The sequence below is a fragment of the Salmo trutta genome, chromosome 3, assembly GCF_901001165.1.
Source record: "Salmo trutta chromosome 3, fSalTru1.1, whole genome shotgun sequence".
NCBI classification, from domain to species: domain Eukaryota; kingdom Metazoa; phylum Chordata; class Actinopteri; order Salmoniformes; family Salmonidae; genus Salmo; species Salmo trutta.
Genome location: NC_042959.1, coordinates 41,546,595 through 41,569,346, shown reverse-complemented (window position 1 = coordinate 41,569,346; position 22,752 = coordinate 41,546,595). Strand labels below are relative to the sequence as shown.

The 22,752-nt window shown below is 42.1% G+C and overlaps 1 protein-coding gene across 6 annotated transcripts in view; it reads right to left on the bottom strand.

Moving 5' to 3' along the window:
- Nucleotides 1–481: 481 nt before the first annotated feature.
- The window catches only part of LOC115175193 (polycomb protein SCMH1), a 49,701-nt gene continuing 27,430 nt past the window's right edge, over nt 482–22,752 (bottom strand). For 5 of the 6 annotated variants that reach the window (XM_029734444.1, XM_029734456.1, XM_029734453.1 and 2 more), the window contains 10 exons: nt 19,001–19,247; nt 6,985–7,220; nt 6,557–6,733; nt 6,336–6,462; nt 5,875–6,075; nt 5,397–5,564; nt 5,078–5,203; nt 2,715–2,846; nt 2,364–2,497; nt 482–1,185 (listed from right to left, as the gene is read on the bottom strand). In XM_029734444.1, the coding sequence (XP_029590304.1) occupies nt 1,057–1,185; nt 2,364–2,497; nt 2,715–2,846; nt 5,078–5,203; nt 5,397–5,564; nt 5,875–6,075; nt 6,336–6,462; nt 6,557–6,733; nt 6,985–7,220; nt 19,001–19,247 (1,677 nt within the window). In that variant the 3' untranslated portion in view covers nt 482–1,056. The remainder of the gene's footprint in view (nt 1,186–2,363; nt 2,498–2,714; nt 2,847–5,077; nt 5,204–5,396; nt 5,565–5,874; nt 6,076–6,335; nt 6,463–6,556; nt 6,734–6,984; nt 7,221–19,000; nt 19,248–22,752) is intronic. The other variant, XM_029734468.1, reaches the window with a different exon arrangement.

Below are 22,752 nucleotides of genomic sequence, written 5' to 3'. Positions count from 1 at the left end.
CTGAGACGGTTTCTGACAGAATGTGCAGAAATTCTTCAGTTGTGTAAACCCACAGTTTCATCAGCTGTCCGGGTGGCTGGTCGCAGACGATCCCACAGGTGAAGAAGTCAGATGTGGAGGTCCTGGGCTGGTGTGGTTACACGTGGTCTGCGGTTGTGAGGCCGGTTGGACGTACTGACAAATTCTCTAAAATGACGGCGGCGGCGTATGGTAGAGAAATGAACATTAAATTATCTGGCAACAGCTATAGGTGGACATTCCTGCAGTCAGCATGCCAATTGAACGCTCCCTCAAAACGAGACATCTGTGGCAAAACAGTGCATCTTAGAGTTGCCTTTATTGTCCCCAGCACAAGGTGCACCTGTGTAATGATCATGCTGTTTAATCAGCTTCTTGATATGCTACACCTGGATAGATTATCTTGGCAAATTAAAAATGCTCACTAAAAAGGATTTGAGAGAAATAAGCTTTTGTGCGTATGGAACATTTATGGGATCTTTTATTTCAGCCCATGAAACATGGGACCAACACTTTACATGTTGCATTTATATTTTTGTTCAGTATACATATTTAATACAAAACGGCTTAATGCAAGTCCTTATTTTCAGGGAGGGTACAAAAAGGAAATGCACTTGATCAAACAAAAAGAAAGAATGTAATAAAAACTCTGGCCTAAAATGGCCATTACAGTAAAAAATGGCTACACACAGGGAGGGCATCATTGGTAGCGGTTGTTGTAAGAGAATATTCAATAGAAAAACAGGCGAGTAACATGATGGATGAGGAGGATATGTGGGCGAGTCAGTCAGTCTGCATATCCCATGCTGCCTTGGGCTGGATTGTGCCACACAACAGAAATAAAATCTAAATAACAGAAGTTCGCCACAGGGCTTCTTAGATGCGGCAGAGAAAGGGAGGGGGATATGACACTAGGTATCATAGCCGAGTGGCGGAAGCTACATGTGATGGTCAGTCCAGTAGTACGCAGTGCATTATATCCTGTGGGGGGGTGAGTAGTAGTAGCAGGGTTGCGGGGTGGGGGGGACGCTGACGAGCTCAATAAGGGCGTCCATGTTTGAACCTGTCGATGTGGAATGTGAGTTTGAGGGCAGGCCCGAGCTTCAAGCCCATGTATTTCATCATCATGTCGCTGCGTAGTAACAGGAGGGCTTTGCCATCAATCTCCTGCAACACATAGGAGTGGGATAATATTTGAATTTGCTATGGAGGTTATAAACTCAACAAAAAACTTAAGAATAAAAAACTCCTTCCACTAAAAACAATGGCATAACATACAGTTCATTCGGAAAGTATTCACACCCCTTGACTTTTTCCACGTTACAGCCTTACTCTAGAAGGGATTAAATTATTTTTTCCCTCATCAATCTACACACAATACCCCATAATGACAAAGCAAAAACAGCTTTTATAAATGTTTGCAAATGTATTAAAAAACAAAAACAGAAATACCTTATTTACATAAGTATTCAGACCCTTTGCTATGAAACTCAAAATTGAGCTCAGGTGCATCCTGTTTCCATTGATCATCCTTGAGATGTTTCTACAACTTCATTGGAGTCCACCTGTGGTAAATTCAATTGATTGGACATGATTTGGAAAGGCACACACCTGTCTATATAAGGTCCCACAGTTGACAGTGCATGTCAGAGCAAAAACCAAGCTATGAGGTCAAAGGAATTGTCCGTAGAGCTCCAAGACAGGATTGTGTCAAGGCACAGATCTGGGAACGATTACCAAAGAAATTTTGCAGCATGAAGGTCCCCAAGAACACAGTGGCCTCCATCCATCTTAAATGAAAGAAGTTTGGAACCACCAAGACTCAGGAGTGGCTTCGGGACAAGTCTCTGAATGTCCTTGAGTGGCCCAGCGAGAGCCCAGACTTGAACCCAATCGAACATCTCTGGAGAGACCTAAAAATAGCTGTGCCGCGACGCTCCCCATCCAACCTGACAGAGCTTGAGAGGATCTGCAGAGAAGAATGGGAGAAACTCCCTAAATACAGGTGTGTCAAGCTTGTAGCGTCATACCCAAGAAGACTTGAGTACTGAGTAAAGGGTCTGAATACTTATGTAAATTCATAAAAAAAAAAAAATGAATTTGGAAAATGTTCATAAAAACCTGTTCTTGCTTTGTCATTATGGAGTATTGTGTGTAGCTTGATGAGAGGGAAAAAAGATTAATACATTTTAGAATAAGGCAAAATGTGGAAAAAGTCAAGGGGGGTGAATACTTTCCGAATGCACTGTATAAGTGTCCTTCTATGCTGATTGTGCTGTCAGGCTGACATGTACATAGAGATGCAATAGGATACTACTGTTCTATTCAATTCTGTAGATACATACGTGTTTTCTGAAGAGATCTGCGTGGGGGGCCAGTAGGGGGTCTATGTCTCTGATGAACTGCATGACGTCCTCCACCGTCCACAGGTTGGGGTCCTGGCCACTGGGCCGGGGGCTCTCTCTGAAACGCTCAGAGCCTGTGTCGGATGGCGGGTCAGGGTAGAGATACAGAGGAACATTAGTCACCAATCACCAGTGGGGTTTGTTATTATGGAATGACGAGCAACTCCATCTAAAGTGTTACCGTAAAGCCATACACAATCCATCAATTAGCTTGGCTAAAAATGAAAAATCCACTGGACAATATCATTTTTGCCTTTAATGACATGCACTGCATTAAAGATGATCCCCTACCTGAAGAGTTGAGATGTAGCAACTTGGTGGGGAACCGCAGGCCCAGAGGCTGCCCTGTCGAGCCCGGGGACAGGGGGCTCTTCTTTAAGTGCTCCGACCCCCCTACACCATTCTCCATGAGGAAGGGCTCACCTGGAACAACATGGAGAGTCAATGACAAGGCCCAAGTGACACACCTATAGCCTGTAGTTTAACTGTAGTCAAAAAGTTTGCTTAGTGGGACATGACTGGCTACACCTAGGGCTGTTGCGGTGACCGTATTACCGCTACACCGGCAGTCTTGAGGTCTGATCGCAGTAAAATTCCATGCGACTGTTGAGTCTTGGTAATCTCTTATGTCCTAATGGCCTGGTACACAGGGCTCTATTGTCCCTCTAACCACTCTGACATCAATGCAAATGATATCGAAAATCACATCAAACACTTACTATCAGAACAGTATTGTGCTTTTAAAACTCACCTCACTGTGATGATCAATTTGAAGAAAGAAGTTCAACAGCAGGTTGAAACTGAGTGTAAAACATTGTTGTTGTGGATGTTGTTTCAAAGCCTAACATAACAAAATGGACAGCGCTTCTAAGGTGATGATTCATTCAAAACACCAATACGCATTTTAGAGCTTATGCATTAGTTTGAGCCCAAGCCCGAAAAATACCTGAATTAAAATGATGATTGTGCCGTTACACAATACATAGCCTACCACATATTACACATGGCAAAAAAACATAATTGGTCTAGCCTATACAAATTTGAGTAATCGCCTTTGAGTGTGGACTGTATTATTATGCATACTGGATGGACTGGTTACCTTATGCTATGCTCCAAAATGTCTATCCACGAGTCTGGGAGAATATATAGCCCTAGGTGATGCTGTGGGTTGTGCAGGGCTGTTTACAGATAAGCCTACAATTATAGTGAATTTGTATTTGATTATCCAGTTAATAGGGAATTTTTATATTTTCATAACTAATTGGGTGACATTACCTTTCGCTATACAGACTACCATCCGATTCCACCTCCTCCCCTCTCTCATTTATTCATTTCTCAAATGTGCAGAGGGGCTGTCAACAGTTTAGTGAAATATGTTTTGTTGTGAAAACATGTTACCATCAATGTTCCCAAACAGATTTTGCTTGCCTCTGCTATAAAACTGAAGTAGTCTACCAGGCATCATTGAAAAACGTATTGGTGGGAAAGTGCACGGCCTCCATTCGCTATTCGAGTGCATGCAGATGACATGTACTTTTTCCCCTGCCCATTTGATAATGAGCCATTCTAAATCTAAACAAATTGTACATATTAGTAAAGACAAGATTAAATTGAGAATTGTCTGATGGGTAAAAATATGATCACTTTATGAGAGAACAGCTGTGCAGCCAGAGGCAAGAAACAGTGCAAGCTTTTTTGTACGACTTTCTCAAATCATAACAGCCTATAGTCACATCATGCAGCCCATATGTTTTGATTTGTAAGACATTCTAAGGTTTGTATCATTCACAACTACAGTTGCCAAATAACTCTAAACCTAGCATATAGGACCTGTTTCAAAGGTTCACTTTTACGCTCAACATAACCACTCTGGAATGGGAAAAATATCCTTTCTATTTAATTTAGCTAAGTTGAATTATATAAAATCATATAATACAAAATAATGGCACGGGATTTATAAGCATATCTTGACAGCTAAATGAACAAGCCTACAGCCTATGGCATGGAGCACAGCCAGATAACATACAGTATGCCAACTCACATTCTGTTCTTCTGAAATACATTTTCTTCATATTATGTTTCTTTAGACCTAACTAAAATAAATAATGGATTTTTTGTGATGGTGTATATTCAATTTAGTATACACCATCACAAAAAATCCATTATTTATTTTAGTCAGGTCTAAAGAAACATTATGATTTGAAGAAAATATATTTCAGAAGGATAGAATGTGAGTTGGCATACTGTATGTTATCTGGCTATGCTCCATGCTGTAGGCTTGTTCACTTAGCTGACAAGATACTAGCTGCTGATGCACGAGCCTTTGGAACATCTACATTTTTTAAATGTAGATGTTCCAAAGGCATGCTCATCAGCAGCTTGTATGTGGCTTGTATGCAGCTTGTATTCGTGGAGGCCTAGCTGGAGATGCTAAACGTGTTTCTGTTAATTAACAGTCAATTACCGTGAGACCGGTAGACTTTTGCAATACAAAAACTGGCTGAACTCCACAGTCCTAGCTACACCCTAAAATAAGAGTTTTTGTTTGTACACAAATGTTTTCCTTTTGTTTGTCCCATTAGAGGTGCATGTTTCTATTTTTATCAACCAAGTTATTTTAAATGAAGTGTTAAGGATTTCCTAAGGAGCTGTACCTTCTGAGGAGAGGCAGCCCCCTCCCCCCAGCTTGTGGGGGAGGGGGCTGTAGTAGGATTCTTGAAGGAACCGCTTGGAGCCTCTTCCTGGACCCGTCGTGAGGCCCTCCCTAAAACTTCTCCTTTCTGAAGGGAGTCGTATCAGAAAAGAGAAACAGTGAGGAGTGAAAAGTAAATACATACATACTGGACTCAAATCGACACTGTTACAATGTTGAAAAGGCCAAAAAGAAAGACAACCCTTTTTTGTCCTGAATCAACAGAAAAGCCAAGGTTATGCCCCAGCACAGTGTGTGTATGTATGTGTGTGTGTGTTGACCTGGGTAGGCGTAGCTGTTGTAATGCAGGCCCCCTCTGGGGATGGGCTGGCTCCCAAACAGAGGGTCACAGTAGAGGTTGTGACAGAGTTTCTCCAGGAAGTGCAGGATGTATGTGACGTTGTTGACCGTGGGCAGGGTGAGGGTATGGTGCTGCTGGTCAAAGTGGGCTGCATGGGACACAGAGGGCAAGGGTTAGGCTCAGATAGCCAATACGGTTCCTCACATGTAGCAGCAATGCCAAGTGAAGAGGAGATATAGAGCTTTGGTTTGATCAATTTCAGGAAAAAATGGATCTACCAGTCTGTTTTAACAACTGGTCCTGATGTAGTGCACAGGGAGGCTTGAAATAAATGAAGGAAAAATCATATTTTTTAAGGAAATGCAAAGACTATTTGATTATCTCTATAACCAAACTTCTAATAAAGTGTATAGAGAAAATAGCACATACAGAAAGCAGGTACAAGTCCCAGACCTTACCTGATATGACCTCTCCTCCGTGACCTGGCTTGAGGCAGGAGAAGACAGAGCTCTGGTTGTGGGCACAGTCCACACAGGCCTGGACACACTGCTGTAGCACCGAGGAAGCCCGGCCTGGGCCAAAGTGGTCGGGCAGCTGCTGCACCCGCCGCCCATCCAAGTGGGGTCCCACCTTCCCATACTTGTTCAGGTATACACACACTGTGGGACACGTAGGTAGATGCAGGCAGTCACGAACACAGAGGCATCAAACATTCAGCATGTATACCACTCCGGCTGAAAAAGGCAGATTCGACTTAATGCTCCAAACATATTTAACAAATACTACATTTTCATCGATAATTGACTCACAAGGATGTCCGAGGGCATACAAGTATTCATAATAAAAGTTGCATTGCGCTCCACAGAAATCCATATGAGTATTAATTGCAGTGATGAAGTACTACTTTGTGTGTGTGTACCTGTGGCAGCATGCAAGGCGGTGCTGGGGATGGTGGCGTTGTCCAGGGGCACCGTGCTGGTGTCTGGCTCTGGCATACTGCTGTTGGGGGAAACGGGCACGGGGTTGGACACCACCCGCTGTTTTCTCTGTTCACACAGACACACATACACAATGTTTAGTGGGGTGGTATGCGCTCATCCATAAAAACCTTAAAATATAATTGTGTGTGTGTTTGGTTACCTTGCTGCCGGGCTTGGGCCCTCTCTTTTTGGGGATCTTGACAGACTCCACTTGTCCCTCCTGCAGGGCCATCCTCTGGGCCCAGTTGGCTGGCAGCCTCCCTCTGGGCCGGGACACAGGTCGCCCTGGGCCTGCCATGGCACCCTCCAGCCAGCCTTCTCTCTTCGCCCAGCCCAACTAAACACAGAGGAGGAGTGAGAGGACACTTAAGTCAACCACTCTAGTTGTCAATTGGAGGGCAACATTACTTTTCTCAGTAGCAGTGGAATTAGAATAGAAGTGAATTCTTGACTTTAGTTCAACTTTTGACCAATAAGGTCGTTATTATAAAAGAGTATTTGGATGCTGCGACACAGGATGAAACATCCAACCCTACCCCTCCCACCCTCCCCAACCATGACTCCCCAACCCGGGTCCTTGGTCTGTACCTTATTCCCCGGTTTGGGGCCTCTCTTCTTGGGAACCTTGATAGGCTCCAGTCCCTTTCCGGGCGGGGGGGCCTGTGGTCCTACTCCGGCACCCTTCTGGCCCCAGGGCCCTGTCAGCTTGGCTTTCCTGCAGCCTGGCTTGCGTCCCCGTTGGCCAGGCGGCTGTCCTGGCATGGGGTGCATGGCTGTTCCCTCGCTACCGTCTGAAAGGCAACCGAGGGTCTTGGGTTGCACTGCTGTCCCCAGAGAGAAAGAGATAGGGGGAGTGTAAAAAAAAAAGTTAAAATAGGATCTTAAGGAATCAAACAAATGCAATTTATCCTCTAGTCTAGAGATCAATATATTCATTCAAGTTATGTAATTCATTATTTCCTTCATTGATTCAAATGCAGCCTGGCAGGAAACAATGAATGTCAGACTCAGGAAGTAGCATCAAATTGACCCCATGACTGTTTGGTAATACACAATAACACATAACAAACCAGGAAAGAGCAGCGACTTAATCAATATCATGACATAAACAGCCACTGATCAAGTGATGCCTCTAACAACAACACAGCTGGAGTGGTGTTACACTATGTTACTGCCCTGCCTTCATAGGGAAGGATGAGAGACAGAGGGAGAAAGAGTGTTGCCAGGACTACATATACAAATTCCATCTAGACACCGTTGACCTAGAGCACACAACAAACTATACCTGCCTCAGCTTAAACATCAGCACCACAGGTAACTAAAAAATGAAAAGCTGAAATGTCTTGAGTCAATAAGTATTCAACCCCTTTGTTATGGTAAGCCTAAATAAGTTCAGGAGTAAAAATGTTCTTAAGTCACATAATAAGTTATATGTGTGCAATAATAGTGTTTAACATTATTTTAAAATGATTACATCTCTGTGCCCCACACATACAGATAATGGTAAGGTCCCTCAGTCGAGAAGTGAATTTCAACCACCAAGACCACTGACCAAGATTTCCCAATGCCTCGCAAAGGGCACCTATTGGTAGATTGGTTAATTTTTTTTAAATAAATTTTAAAAAGCTGACATTGAATATCCCTTTGAGGATGGCGAAGTTATTAATTATTAATTGGATGGTGTATCAATACCAAACTTTCCATAACAAAACCATCACCTATAGAGAGATTAACCTAGAGAAGAGTCCCCTCAGCAAGCAGGTCCTGGGGCTCTGTTCACAAACAGACCACACAGAGCCCCAGGACAGCAACACAACTAGACCCAGATTCAGTGAGCATAGCCCTGCTATTGAGAGGCCACCGTAGGCAGACCTGGCTCTAGGAAGTGCAGCTCGGTTTCCACCTCATTTTGTGGGCTATGTGCTCACTGCACACAAAATGAGGTGGAAACCGAGCTGCACTTCCTAACAAATGTACGATCATATTAGAGACACATATTTCCCTCAGATTACACCGATCTACAAAGAATTCGAAAACAAATCAAATTTGTATAAATTCAAAAACAAATCCATTTTTTAAAAATAAATTCCCATGTCTATTTGCTGAAATACCACAGTGTGCCATCACAGCAGCAAGATGTGTGACCTGTTGCCACAAGAAAAAGGGAAACCAGTAAAACACAAAACACCATTATAAATGTAACCCATATTTCTGTTTATTTATTTTTCCCTTTTGTACATTGTTACAACTCCATACATAGCCATAATATAACATTTGAAATGTCTCTACTCTTTTGAAACTTTTGTGAGTTTAATATTTACCCTTCTTTTCGGATTGTTTATTTTACTTTTGTTTATTATAGATTCACTTGCTTTGGCAATGTAAACATACAGTATGTTTCTCATGCCAATAAAGCCCTTTGAATGGAATTGAGAGAATTCTTCACCGAGATAGATATCAATGGCAGATCTTGCAATTAATGATACCAAGAAACCAGCACCCTTGTCACTTCATGCACACACACGGTAAAGGGTGAGACAAACAAATACAGACCTTCCACAACAGGGGCTTCTTTGTGAAGTGGTTCTGATTTTACAACCCAAACAAGCCCAGACAGACAGACAAAGACAGTGAAAGTAGACAGTAGAGTTCCTCTGCACTAAGTTACCCGTGTGACTCGTCCTCTCTGCACACTTCCTTCCTTGAGTTTTGATACACTTGCAAGGCCTCGCCAATGGGGATCGGACAAGACCAAATTCCTCATAAACCACAGACAATTAACTCTCTCTCGTTGTAATCTCTGTGCAATTCTCACCAGAAGAAAAAGCAAACTAGTAGTCTACAGAGGCCCATCAAGCAGAAAATGCTGACACTGCCTGGGAAATAAGAGTAGTTGCAATAAAGACACAAACTGCCGACAGCTGTCAGATATGGTGTTAACATTTATCTTTAAACCTCACACCCTGTAGAACACACCCTTCCGTTATTAGGAGCCATGCCAAGTCTAAATCACACACTGCCTAATGTGTATGAAGCAACCACAGCATGCAAAGTCAAACATGAATGCGGACACTCGCACTTAACACATGACTTAGCCTATGGGGCAATATACCAGACCTGGGTTCAAATACATGTGTATTTGAGTATCTGGTATTTAAAAATACTTTTTCTGTGTTTTTGAGTATTTTCAAATACACAGATTAAAACAATTACTTTTATTTGAGTATTTGAATGGTGATTTGTAAAAAAAAAAAAAAAAAAAATACTCTCAATTACAATTTGGTAGAGTATTTCCAAATACTTATTTCAAATACTATTTTCAAATACCTGGGTTAAATGCATGGGAGTGTATTTGAGTCAGTGTATTTTCAAATACTTTGAGAGTATTTCCAAATATACTGCTCAAAAAAATAAAGGGAACACTTAAACAACACATCCTAGATCTGAATGAAAGAAATAATCTTATTAAATACTTTTTTCTTTACATAGTTGAATGTGCTGACAACAAAATCACACAAAAATAATCAATGGAAATCCAATTTATCAACCCATGGAGGTCTGGATTTGGAGTCACACTCAAAATTAAAGTGGAAAACCACACTACAGGCTGATCCAACTTTGATGTAATGTCCTTAAAACAAGTCAAAATGAGGCTCAGTAGTGTGTGTGGCCTCCACGTGCCTGTATGACCTCCCTACAACGCCTGGGCATGCTCCTGATGAGGTGGCGGATGGTCTCCTGAGGGATCTCCTCCCAGACCTGAACTAAAGCATCCGCCAACTCCTGGACAGTCTGTGGTGCAACGTGGCGTTGGTGGATGGAGCGAGACATGATGCAAAGAAGGGCACCAATTTTTTACAAGGCAAACACTGAATATCCCTTTGAGCATGGTGAAGTTATTAATTAGGCTTTGGATGGTGTAGCAATACACCCAGAACATGTGCAGACCAGCTGGCTGGTGTGTTTACAGACATATTCAATCTTTCCCTATCCCAGTCTGTTGTCCAGACTTGCTTCAAGATGTCCACTATTGTTCCTGTACCCAAGAAAGTGAAGGTAACTGAACGAAATGACTATCGCCCAGTAGTACTTACATCATCATGAAGTGCTTTGAGAGGCTAGTTATGGATAATATCACCTCCACCTTATCCGACACACCCCCATCAGACCCGCGATGCAAAAAGAAGGATTTTAACATTGAAGAGAAGAGACAGTCAATGGACCATTTTGTGGTGCTGAAACGTAAAGCTGCGACCACAGCGCAATCAATAGGTGAACAGCGCCTGGTGTTGAAATTATAACCTAGCTAACTTGTTATGCAAGTGGCGCACAGGAATAGATAATCTTCATTTGAATTTGACTTTATAAACGAGAGAGCTTATTTGCAGCCTATTTCTTCCGAGCCTTACATAAAATAACTTGGCTGAGGTAGGCTTTTTTTGTTTTTCCAATTGGGTCTGCTTACAATGGCAACTGGACAAAAATGTAGCATCCTACATAAAACAATAATGTAAAGAAAAAAAGGTGACGTCTGCAAATGTCTGTGTCTGAATGTCTATCAGGAGTCTCGGGATAGCCTGCTCCTGTAATGACAGAACAGAAAATACTGTCAGCATGAGACCTAAATAGCCTTGGATAAGTACTTAGTATTTGCTAAGTCATATAGGCTACTAAGTTACTTACTCAATGGGAAAAGTTGCATTTATCCTTGGACACGATCTTGTTGGATGTGATTTTGATGCGCAGGCTGTCCTCGATTGACGTGTGGAATCCAGTTTCTGTCGTGAGTCTAGATTGTGCTCATAGAGGAAAAGGAAGACTCGCAGGTGTAAGTTGATCCAAACATTGTTAGCACATAAAATGCAAGTTTCTTTATTGTGCTGTATTCCTCTGAGCTTGCCACTGAAAACGCACTCAGGGACATGGCACTCCTGATTCTTCAACGTGTGTAAGCGCAGCCTTCCAGATGAAGTGTCAAAATCGAACTCCCTAAGCTTCCTAGTAAAGGCCTCAAGTTTTTCCACCATGTCCGCGACTGTTTTCCCTCTTCCTTGTGACTGCAGATTTAACCCGTTTAAAGTGACAGAACAGGTCAGCCCAAAAAGAACAGAGAGGAAATCCTAATTTTCCAGATGCGAAGGTGGTCAGCTGCTTCACATATTTATCTTTTTCCTGAGAAAACCGACAATCTGGTCATGCAGCTCACAGAACCACTCCAGCGCTTTTCCTTTACTCAGCCAGCGATTCTGTCACAAGCTTGCGGAAAAGACGGTGTTGGGTGCTTGCTTCCAGACAAACTAAACAAACTAAACTGGTGTGTTTACGGACATATTCAATCTCTCCCTATCCCAGTCTGCTGTCCACACATGCTTCAAGATGGCCACCATTGTTCCTGTACACAAGAAGGCTTAAGGAAACTGAACTAAATGACTATCGCCCTATAGCACTCACTTCTGTCATCATGAAGTACTTTGAGAGACTAGTCAAGGATCATAATCACCTCGAACTTACCTGCCACCCTAACCCACTTCAATTTGCATACCGCCCCAATAGGTTCACAGACAATGCAATCGTCATCCCACTGCACACTGCCCTATCCCATTTGGACAAGTGGAATACCTATGTAAGAATGCTGTTCATTGACTACAGCTCAGCATTCAACACCATAGTACCCTCCAAGCTCATCATTAAGCTTGAGGCCCTGGTTCTCAACCCCGCTCTGTGCAATTGGGTCCTGGACTTCCTGACAGGCCGCCCCCAGGTGGTGAAGGTAGGAAACATCTCCACTTCACTGATCCTCAACAATGGGGCCCCACAAGGGTGCATGCTCAGCCCCCTCCTGTACTCCCAGTTCACCTATGACTGTGGCCATGCACACCTCCAACTCAATCATCAAGTTTGCTGACGACAACAGTAGTGGGCTTGATTACCAACAACAACGAGACAGGAGGTGAGGGCACTCAGAGTGTGGTGTCAGGAAAACAACCTCTCAATCAACCTCAACAAAACAAAAAAGATGATCGTGGACTTCATGAAACAGCAGAGGGAGCACCCCCCTATCCACACCGACAGGACAGCAGCAGTTCCTCGGAGTACACATCACGGACAAACTGGAATGGTCCAACCTCACAGACAGTCTGGTGAAGAAGGCACAGCAGCGCCTCTTCAACCTCAGGAGGCTGAAGAAATGTGGCTTGTCACCTAAAACCCTCACAAACTCTTGCAGATGCACAATTGAGAGCATCCTGTCGGGCTGTATCAACGCCTGGTACGGCAACTGCACCGCCCACAACCGCAAGGCTCTCCAGAGGGTGGTGCGGTCTGCACAACGCATCACAGGGGGAAAACGACCTGCCCTCCAAGACACCTACAGCACCCGATGTCACAGGAAGGCCAAAAAGATCATCACGGACAACAACCACCCGAGCCACTGCCTGTTCACCCCGCTACCATCCAGAAGGTGAGGTCAGTACAGGTGCATCAATGCTGGGACCGAGAGACTGAAAAACATGCCATCAGACTCTTAAACAGCCATTACTAACGCAGAGAGGCTGCTGCCTACATACAGACTCGAAATCATTGGCCACTTTAAGTAGAAGTCCTGGGAGTGCATTCTGACGAAGAACAGCAAAGGTAATCCAATTTTTCTTATAGTAAATCTGAGTTTGGTGAGTACCAAACTTGGTGGGTGTCAAAATAGCTAGCCTGTGATGGCCGGGCTATCTACTCAGAATATTGCAAAATGTGCTTTCACCGAAAAGCTATTTTAAAATCGGACACCGCGATTGCATAAAGGAGTTCTGTATCTATAATTCTTAAAATAATTGATGTTTTTTGTGAACGTTTATCGTGAGTAATTTAGTAAATTCACCGGAAGTGTTCGGTGGGAATGCTAGTCACATGCTAGTCACATGCTAATGTAAAAAGCTGGTTTTTGATATAAATATGAACTTGATTGAACAAAACATGCATGTATTGTATAACATAATGTCCTAGGAGTGTCATCTGATGAAGATCATCAAAGGTTAGTGCTGCATTTAGCTGTGGTTTTGGTTTTTGTGACATATGCTAGCTTGAAAAATGGTGTCTGATTATTTCTGGCTGGGTACTCTGCTGACAATCTTAATGTTTTGCTTTCGTTGTAAAGCCTTTTTGAAATCGGACAGTGTGGTTAGATTAACGAGAGTCTTGTCTTTAAAATGCTGTAAAATAGTCATATGTTTGAGAAATTGAAGTAATAGCATTTCTAAGGTATTTGAATATCGCGCCACGGGATTCCACTGGCTGTTGACTAGGGTGGGACGCAAACGTCCCACCTAGCCCAGAGAGGTTAACCTGTTGGGGATAGGGGGCAGTATTTGCACGGCCGGATAAAAAACGCACCCGATTTAATCTGGTTACTACTCCTGCCCAGTAACTAGAATATGCATATAATTGTTTGATTTGGATAGAAAACACCCTACAGTTTCTAAAACTGTTTGAATGGTGTCTGTGAGTATAACAGAACTCATATGGCAGGCCAAAACCTGAGAAGATTCCAAACAGGAAGCGCCCTCTCTGACCATTTCTTGGCCTTCTTTGTCATCTCTATCCAAAACAAAGGATCTCTGCTGTAACGTGACACTTTCTAAGGCTCCCATAGGCTCTCAGAAGGCGCCAGAACGTTGAATGATGACTCTGCAGTTAATGGCTGAAAAACAGTAGCGCATTTGGTAAGTGGTCGATCTGAGAACAATGAGACGGGTGCGCGCGTGCACGTGAAGAGTCCATTTTACTTTCTCAGTCTTTGAACGAAAACGACTCCCGGTCGGAATATTATCGCTATTTTACGAGAAAAATCGCATAAAAATTGATTTCAAACAGCGTTTGACATGCTTTGAAGTACGGTAATGGAATATTTTGAATTTTTTGGTCACGAAACGCGCCGGGCGCGTCACCCTTCGGATAGTGTCTTGAACGCACGAACAAAACGCCGCTATTTGTATATTACTATGGATTATTTGGAACCAAACCAACATTTGTTGTTTAATAAAAGGATCACTAGTCACTTTAATAATGTTTACATATCTTGCATTACTCATCTCATATGTATATAGTGTCGTTTACACCATCTATTGCATCTTGCCTATGCCGCTCGGTCATTGCTCATCCATATATTTATATGTATATTGTTATTCCATCCCTTTATTTAGATGTGTGTATTAGGTAGTTGTGGAATTGTTAGATGACTTGTTCGATATTACTGCACTGTCAGGACTAGAAGCACAAGCATTTCACTACACTCGCATTAACATCTGCTAACCACGTGTATGTGACCAATAAAGTTTGATGTCTCCCTGACAAAGTTGATTATGCGCATTACTTTATCCATTACATCTTTTAGCTCATCGTTTAGTCTGGCACACAGCACACTCTGATGGATAAGATAGTGCAAGCCATTCATTTGGGGGGCAATATCCTTTAAACTGCTGACCAGGCCGTGTCTGCCCACCATAAAAGGAGCCCAGTCGGTAACCACAATATTCACTTTTTCGAATGACAGGCATGCTGCGTAAACAATTCTTCCAGCTTTGTGAATATGATGTCCCCGGTGGTGTGTCCTTCGAGGGGAATCCGTGCCAGCAGCTCGTTTAAATTCCTTTCCATCAAAATAACAGACATACACAAAACAACTGTGCTACATCGGTGTTGTTAGTATACTCAACAAAAGCCAGGGCAAAAGGTTCAGCCTGATTTAAGCCCCTCTAGAACGATCCTATGCACATCATCTGCCAGTGCATGGACGAGGCAGCGGGCTGTTGATGCAGACAGGAGCACCTGTTTGACAGACGCAGTTATGCTATCCAAATCAAAAATTGCCAAGAAACTGAAGATCTCGTACAACGCTGTGTACTACTCCCTTCACAGAACAGCGCAAACTGTCTCTAACCAGAATAGAAAGCGGAGTGAGAGGCCTTGGTACACAACTGAGCAAGAGGACAAGTACATTAGTGTGTCTAGTTTGAGAAACAGACCCCTTACAAGTCCTCAACTGGCAGCTTCATTAAATATTACACGCAAAACACCAGTCTCAATGTCATCAGTGAAGAGACGACTCTGGGATGCTGGCCTTCTAGGCAGAGTTCCTCTGTCCAGTGTGTCCTCTTTGGCCCATCTTAATATTTTCTTCTTATTGGGAAGGCTGAGATATTACTTTTTCTTTGCAACTCTGCCTAGAAGGCCAGCATCCCGGAGTCACCTCTTCACTGTTGTCAATGATCAGTTAGCCTTTTAAAATTATAAACTTGGATTAGCTAACACAATGTGCCATTGGAACACAGGAGTGATGGTTGCTGATAATGGCCTCTGTACGCCTATGTAGATATTACATAAAAAATCTGCTGTTTCCAGCTACAATAGTCATTTACAACATTAACAATGTCTACACTGTATTTATCAATTTGATATCTTAAATGGACAAAAATGCTTTTCTTTCAAAAAACAAGGACATTTCTAAGTGACCCCAACTTTTGAATGGTAGTGTATATATACAGTACCAGTCAAAAGTTTGGACACACCTACTCATTCAAGGATTTGTCTTTATTTGTACTATTTTCTACATTGTAGAATAATAGTGAATACATTAAAACTACAAAATAACACATATGGAATCATGTACTAACCAAAAAAAAGTATTAAACAGATATTTAGATTCTTCAAAGTAGCCACCCTTTGCCTTCATGACAGCTTTGCACACTTGGCATTCTCTCAACCAGCTACATGAGGTAGTCACCTGGAATGCATTTCAATTAACAGGTGCGCCTTGTTAAAAGTGAATTTGTGGAATTTCTTTCCTTCTTAACTTAAGGGTCGGACCCTTTTTTTCAATTTTCGCCTAAAATGACATACCCAAATCTAACTGCCTGTAGCTAAGGACCTGAAGCAAGGATATGTATGTTCTTGATACTGTTTGAAAGGAAACACTTTGAAGTTTGTGGAAATGTTAAATTAGGAGAATATAACACATTAGATCTTGTAAAAGATAATAAAGTTTTTTTTGTACCATCATCTTTGAAATCCATCCAATTTGTAAGTCGCTCTGGATAAGAGCGTCTGCTAAATGACTTAAATGTAAATGTAAATGCAAGAAAAAGGCCATAATGTATTATTCCAGCCCAGGCTAAATTTTGATTTTGGCCACTAGATGGCAGCAGTATATGTGCAAAGTTGTAGACTGATCCAATGAACCATTGCATTTCTGTTCAAAATGTTATATCAAGACTACCCAAATGTCACTAATTTGTTTATTAATACATTTTCAAGTTCATAACTGTGCACTCTCAAACAATAGCATGGTATTATTTTACTGTAATAGCTGATGTGAATTGGTGTGCAGTTAGATTAACAAGAATTTAAGCTTTCTCCCAATATCAGATATGTCTATGTCCTGGAAAATGTTCTTGTTACTTACAACCTCATGTTAATCCCGCTAGCCTACATTAGCTCAACCGTCCCGTGGGGGACACACCGATCCTGTAGAGGTTTTAATTTGTTTGAGCCAATCAGTTGTGTTGTGACAAGGCAGAGGTGGTATACAGAAGATAGCCCTATTTGGTAAAATACCAAGTCCATATTATAGCAAGAACAGCTCAAATAAGCAAAGGGAAATGACAGTCCATCATTACTTTAAGACATGAAGGTCAGTCAATCCGGAAAATTTAAAGAAAGCTTCTTCAAGTGCATTCTCAAAATCCCTCAACCACTATGATGAAACTGGCTTTAATGAGGACCGCCACAGGAATGTTTTTTGGTTCCAACCACTGTGTCTTTGTGGCACGCAGCTTAGGTGAACAGATGCTCTCCGCATGTGTAGTTCCCACCGTGAAGCGTGGTGGTGTGATGGTGCTTTGCTGATTAACTTTTGACTGGTACTGTATATTGCTTATATAATTTCAAATGGAAAAACATTTTCAGTGTAAACTTATTAAACGACTAAAACTAGATATAAACTACAGTGCATTCGGAATGTATTCAGACCCCTTGACTTTTTCCACATTTTGTTATGTTACTGCCTTAATCTAAAATCGATTAAATAAAAATTATCATAAATCTACACACAATACCCCATAATGACAAAGCAAAAACAGGTTTTATAAATGTTAGCAAATGTATTAAAAAACAAAAACAGACACCTTATTTACATAAGTATTCAGACCCTTCGCTATGAGACTCAAAATTGAGCTCAGGTGCATCCTGTTTCCATTGATCATCCTTGAGATGTTTCAACAACTTGATTGGAGCCCACCTGTGGTAAATTCAATTGATTAGACATGATTTGGAAAGGCACACATCTGTCTATATAAAGACAGATGTCTCCTACACTCTCTACAACTGACAATGCATGTCAGAGCAAAAACCAAGCCATGAGGTCGAAGGAATTGTCCGTAGAGCTCCAAGACAGGATTGTGTCAAGGCAGAGATCTGGAGAAGGGTATCAAAAAATGGCTGAAGCATTGAAGGTCCCCAAGAATACAGTGGCCTCCATCATTCTTAAATGGAAGAAGTTTGGAACCACCAAGACTCTTCCTAGAGCTGGCCGTCCGGCAAAACTGAGCAATCGGGGGAGAAGGGCCTTGGTCGGGGAGGTGACTAAGAACCCTGTCACTCTGTCCTAAAGGACTCTCAGACCATGAGAAAGAAGATTCTCAGGACCTCAGACTGGGGCGAAGGTTCACCTTCTAACAGGTCAACAACCCTAAGCACACATCCAAGACAACGCATTAGTGGCTTTGAGACAAGTCTATGAATGCTCGTTGTGGCCCAGCCAGAGCCCGGAACCCGATCGAACAACTCTTGAAAGACCTGAAAATAGCTCTGCAGTGACACACCCCATCCAACCTGACAGAGCTTGAGAGGGTCTGCAGAGAAGAATGGGAAAAACTCCCCAAATACAGGTGGGCCAAGCTTCTAGCGTCATACCGAAGAAGACTTGAGGCTGTAATTGCTGCCAAAGGTGCTTCAACAAAGTACAGGGTAAAGGGTCTGAATGCTTATGCACATTTTTTAATACATTTGCAAAATGTTTCATCCATTTTAAAAAGGCTGTAACGTAACAAAATTTGGAAAAAGTTAAGGGGTCTGAATACTTTCCAAATGCACTGTATGTAGAAAAGATAATGGACCTATATATTTTTTAATAAGATTATCTTTGAGAACTAACAATCACCTATATACAAGCTAGACAATCAGGGAAAATCAAAAAATGTCAAAATTATGCATTCAGGAGCATTTTTGTCTTGGGGCCGCCATTGACTTTGTTATAATTTCAGAGTCCCTCAGATAGCATAAACCATAGCAAAATGTGTAGAATTGCAGGAAATTAGATTTAAAAAAGCACTTTTGTCACTGTGGCTAACAGGAGGGTATCTAAAATGTTATATTGCCATTTCTTCATTTCAACTTACCCTTCAGCGGTGGAAAACCCACCCTCAATCTGCTGCACTGCTGTCCTCTCCTACACTCTCTATTCTTTTCCAACTCTTACACCACAGGTACAAATAGCTGACAAGTCTACAGGGTGACAAACAAACACACCTACTGTACATACACACAGACACGCACAGACCTTTGGTGCCGGGCGGCTGCAGGTTGTCCCCGGTGAGAGAGCACCAGCCCACGGGGAAGATGTCCCGGGAGTCGTAGCGGCAGTAGTAGTCGAAAGCACCCCGCCAGCCATCGAAGGTGACGAGCACCTCCACGCCACGCAACGCCCCCACCGTGGCCGGGCAGATGAAGTGGGGGTTCTTGCGGTCCACTGCCTCCAGCTTCATGCCCACCTGGAAGGAGTTCTGCTCTGGGACCGGGGGCTCCTGCTGGGGTACGAGGGGAAGGGAGGTGGGTAAATGTGGGATTATCCAGATGAAATGTGAAATTGTTCAGAAGCTTTTATTTAGTTGGCAAATGTATATGATCACGTATGATCTTGTGATCCCAATGGTGAGTGTGGAAGAGCCACCGGGATCTGACAACTTGGATGGATTACTGGGATCTGACAACTTGGATGGATTACTGACGATAATAGGGGACAATATTGCCACTCCTATTTGCAATATCTTCAATTTAAGCCTACTAGAAAGTGTGTGCCCTCAGGCCTGGAGGGAAGCAAAAGTCATTCCGCTACCTAAGAAAAGTAAAGCCCCATTAACTGGCTCAAATAGCTGACCAATCATCCTGTTAGTAAAGTTTAGGAAAAAATTGGGTTTGACCAGATACAATGCTATTGTCGTGTCTTTGGCATCATTAAACTGAAGACATATTTATCAAATAACTCTGTAATTATTATGCGATTAAACTGATTAATTGTGTAACTGTAATTAACTAGGAAGTCAGGGCACCAGGGAAAATATTCAGATTACAAAGTTATAATTTTCCTAATTTAACTTTCAGATATCATAATATCTGATCTATTAGTCTTCGGATTAATGATGTATTCTTTACCTCGTCAGTCTCATTCCAAACGTCGTAAATTGTTGGTTATCTGCACGAACCCAGTCTTCACTATGAGTCCTCCATACATCAATTGTCTTAAAATCATTTATTTACTAACTAAATAATTCACAGAAATGCATAACAAACAGTAGGTATCGTTACAAAGAAATGATAAAAGGAATGTGCCCTAGTGGGCTAAACCAGCATGGCGGCTTGTTAGACAAAGGATTGATACGAGTTGATAATTATAACATTTGAAATGCTAATCCTTTGCATATGAACGCTCACTCATTCGGGAACAATTGCAATCAATATATATATTTACGCTCAGTGTGTCGTCGGGATCTTTGTTGAAAAGTTTGTTTCTGTTGCAGAGTTTTGTCCTCGCGTTCTCTCTCTCTCTCTGGGATTGAATGGATATTTCAAAGTGACATTCATTAATGTTGTTATAGGACAGATGTTTCGTCAGTCTTCGCGTTCAATGATACCCAATTCCTAGCTGCAGACTAGTAATTAATATCAAAGACTTGTTATTATTCTGTCGGTATCAATAGTCTAAGAGTTTAACCACGTGGTATGGTTAAAGTTCAGAACGAGGAATGCATGGTCAAACCTTGGCCCTCTCATTATCGAGGTAAGCTGGTCTCCAACCTTTAGCCACTTGTAATGGAGGTAAGCCCGGTCTGGTGATAGAAACCCTGGGTGGGGGTTGTATTCGGAATAACAGAAAAGGGCTGTCTCATGACGCCAGGTCCCGTCTGTTCATGGGGGCGTGCCGATGACTTGATGAAACTTTAAACAGAAATACAATTCTCTCACATTAACATCTGACAAGCATCACAACATATTCCAAATAGCTTTATCCTTATTCATTCATTGTATACAACCATTAAAAGGTAAGTCTCACAACTGAGGCTATTATATAAACAGCGCCATGGTAATGTGGCCGTATTGTCTCTCATGAGTTTCACAAAATTGTACCAAACGGACCAGTTCGTAGCTGGATTCTTCACCGATCTTTTATACCTTCTCCAGAACATAAATGTCGTTTGGTTCTCCAGTCCTGTGAGGTGGAAGAATTCCTGGGTTCTTTCTATGAAACCCATTCTGTCTCAAAACTGTGGCCATGAGGCAGGCCATTCTTTTAGGAATTTACGACCGCTCTCACAGAGCCTGGGTAGGGGGAGGGTGCATAGAAAACCCAAAGAGGGCAATGTCATGACACTATTTTACAGTAAACAAATTGACAACAGACTTTCAGCACGCTTATAGGGAAGGACATTCAACAAGCAACACAAACATAGGCAAAGAAACATCCATACAATACACACATGATAACATACTGCTGGAATCGGCTAAACTTTGAACATTGAGATATTAAATGAATGATAGTAAATGAAAGAGATTATGTTAGAAGTTAATGGTTCTCTGAAGAAAGACAGAATGCTTTGGAATGTGTTTGATGGAGGAGAGGAGAGCGATGGGTTGATATAGGGAAGACAGATGGACATCTGTGTATTAGATGAAAGAGGGGTTGAGGTCAGGAGGTGAGGACAGATTCTCGTAAGAGGAATAAATGTTTGGAATCCTACCCTCTTTATTAGCTTCCTGTAGAGCCATAAAATGTAAGGATTGGAGAGAAAGAGGAGTGTCTTAACTTGTTATGGATAGGGGGCAGTATTTTCACGGCCGGATAAAAAACGTACCCGATTTAATCTGATTATTACTCCTGCCCAGAAACTAGAATATGCATATAATTATTAGCTTTGGATAGAAAACACTCCAACGTTTCTAAAACAGTTTGAATGGTGTCTGTGAGTATAACAGAACTCATTTGGCAGGCCAAAACCTGAGAAGATTCCTTACAGGAAGTGCCCTCTCTGACCATTTCTTGGCCTTCTACACTCTCTTTATTGAAAACTGAGGATCTCTGCTGTAACGTGACACTTCCTACGGCTCCCATAGGCTCTCAGAAGGCGGCAGAACGGTGAATGATGACTTTGCAGGCCATGGCTGAAAAACAGTAGTGCATTTGGATAGTGGTCGATCTGAGAACAATGAGACTGGGGGCGCGTGCACGAGCCGACACCATGTTTTTATTTTCAGTCTTTGAACGAAAACAACGACTCCCGGTCGGAATATTATCGCAGCGTTTGACATGCTTCGAAGTACGGTAATGGAATATTTTGAAATGTTTTGTCACGAAACGCGCCGGGCGCGTAACCCTTCGTCACCCTTCGGATAGTGTCTTGAACGCACAACAAAACGCCGCTATTTGGATATAAATATGGATTATTTGGAACCAAACCAACATTTGTCATTGAAGTAGAAGTCCTGGGAGTGCATTCTGACGAAGAACAGCAAAGGTAATCCAATTTTTCTTATAGTAAATGTGAGTTTGGTGATGGCCAAACTTGGTGGGTGTCAAAATAGCTAGCCCGTGATGGCGAGCTATCTACTCAGAATATTGCAAAATGTGCTTTCACCGAAAAGCTATTTTAAAATCGGACACAGCGATTGCATAAAGGAGTTCTGTATCTATAATTCTTAAAATAATTATGTTTTTTGTGAACGTTTATCGTGAGTAATTTAGTAAATTCACCAGAAATTTCGGTGGGTATGCTAGTTCTGAACGTCACATGCTAATGTAAAAAGCTGTTTTTTTATATAAATATGAACTTGATTGAACAAAACATGCATGTATTGTATAACATAATGTCCTAGGAGTGTCATCTGATGAAGATCATCAAAGGTTAGTGCTGCATTTAGCTGTGGTTTTGTTTTTTGTGACATTATATGCTAGCTTGAAAAATGGGTGTCTGATTATTTCTGGCTGGGTACTCTCCTGACATAATCTAATGTTTTGCTTTCGTTGTGAAGCCTTTTTGA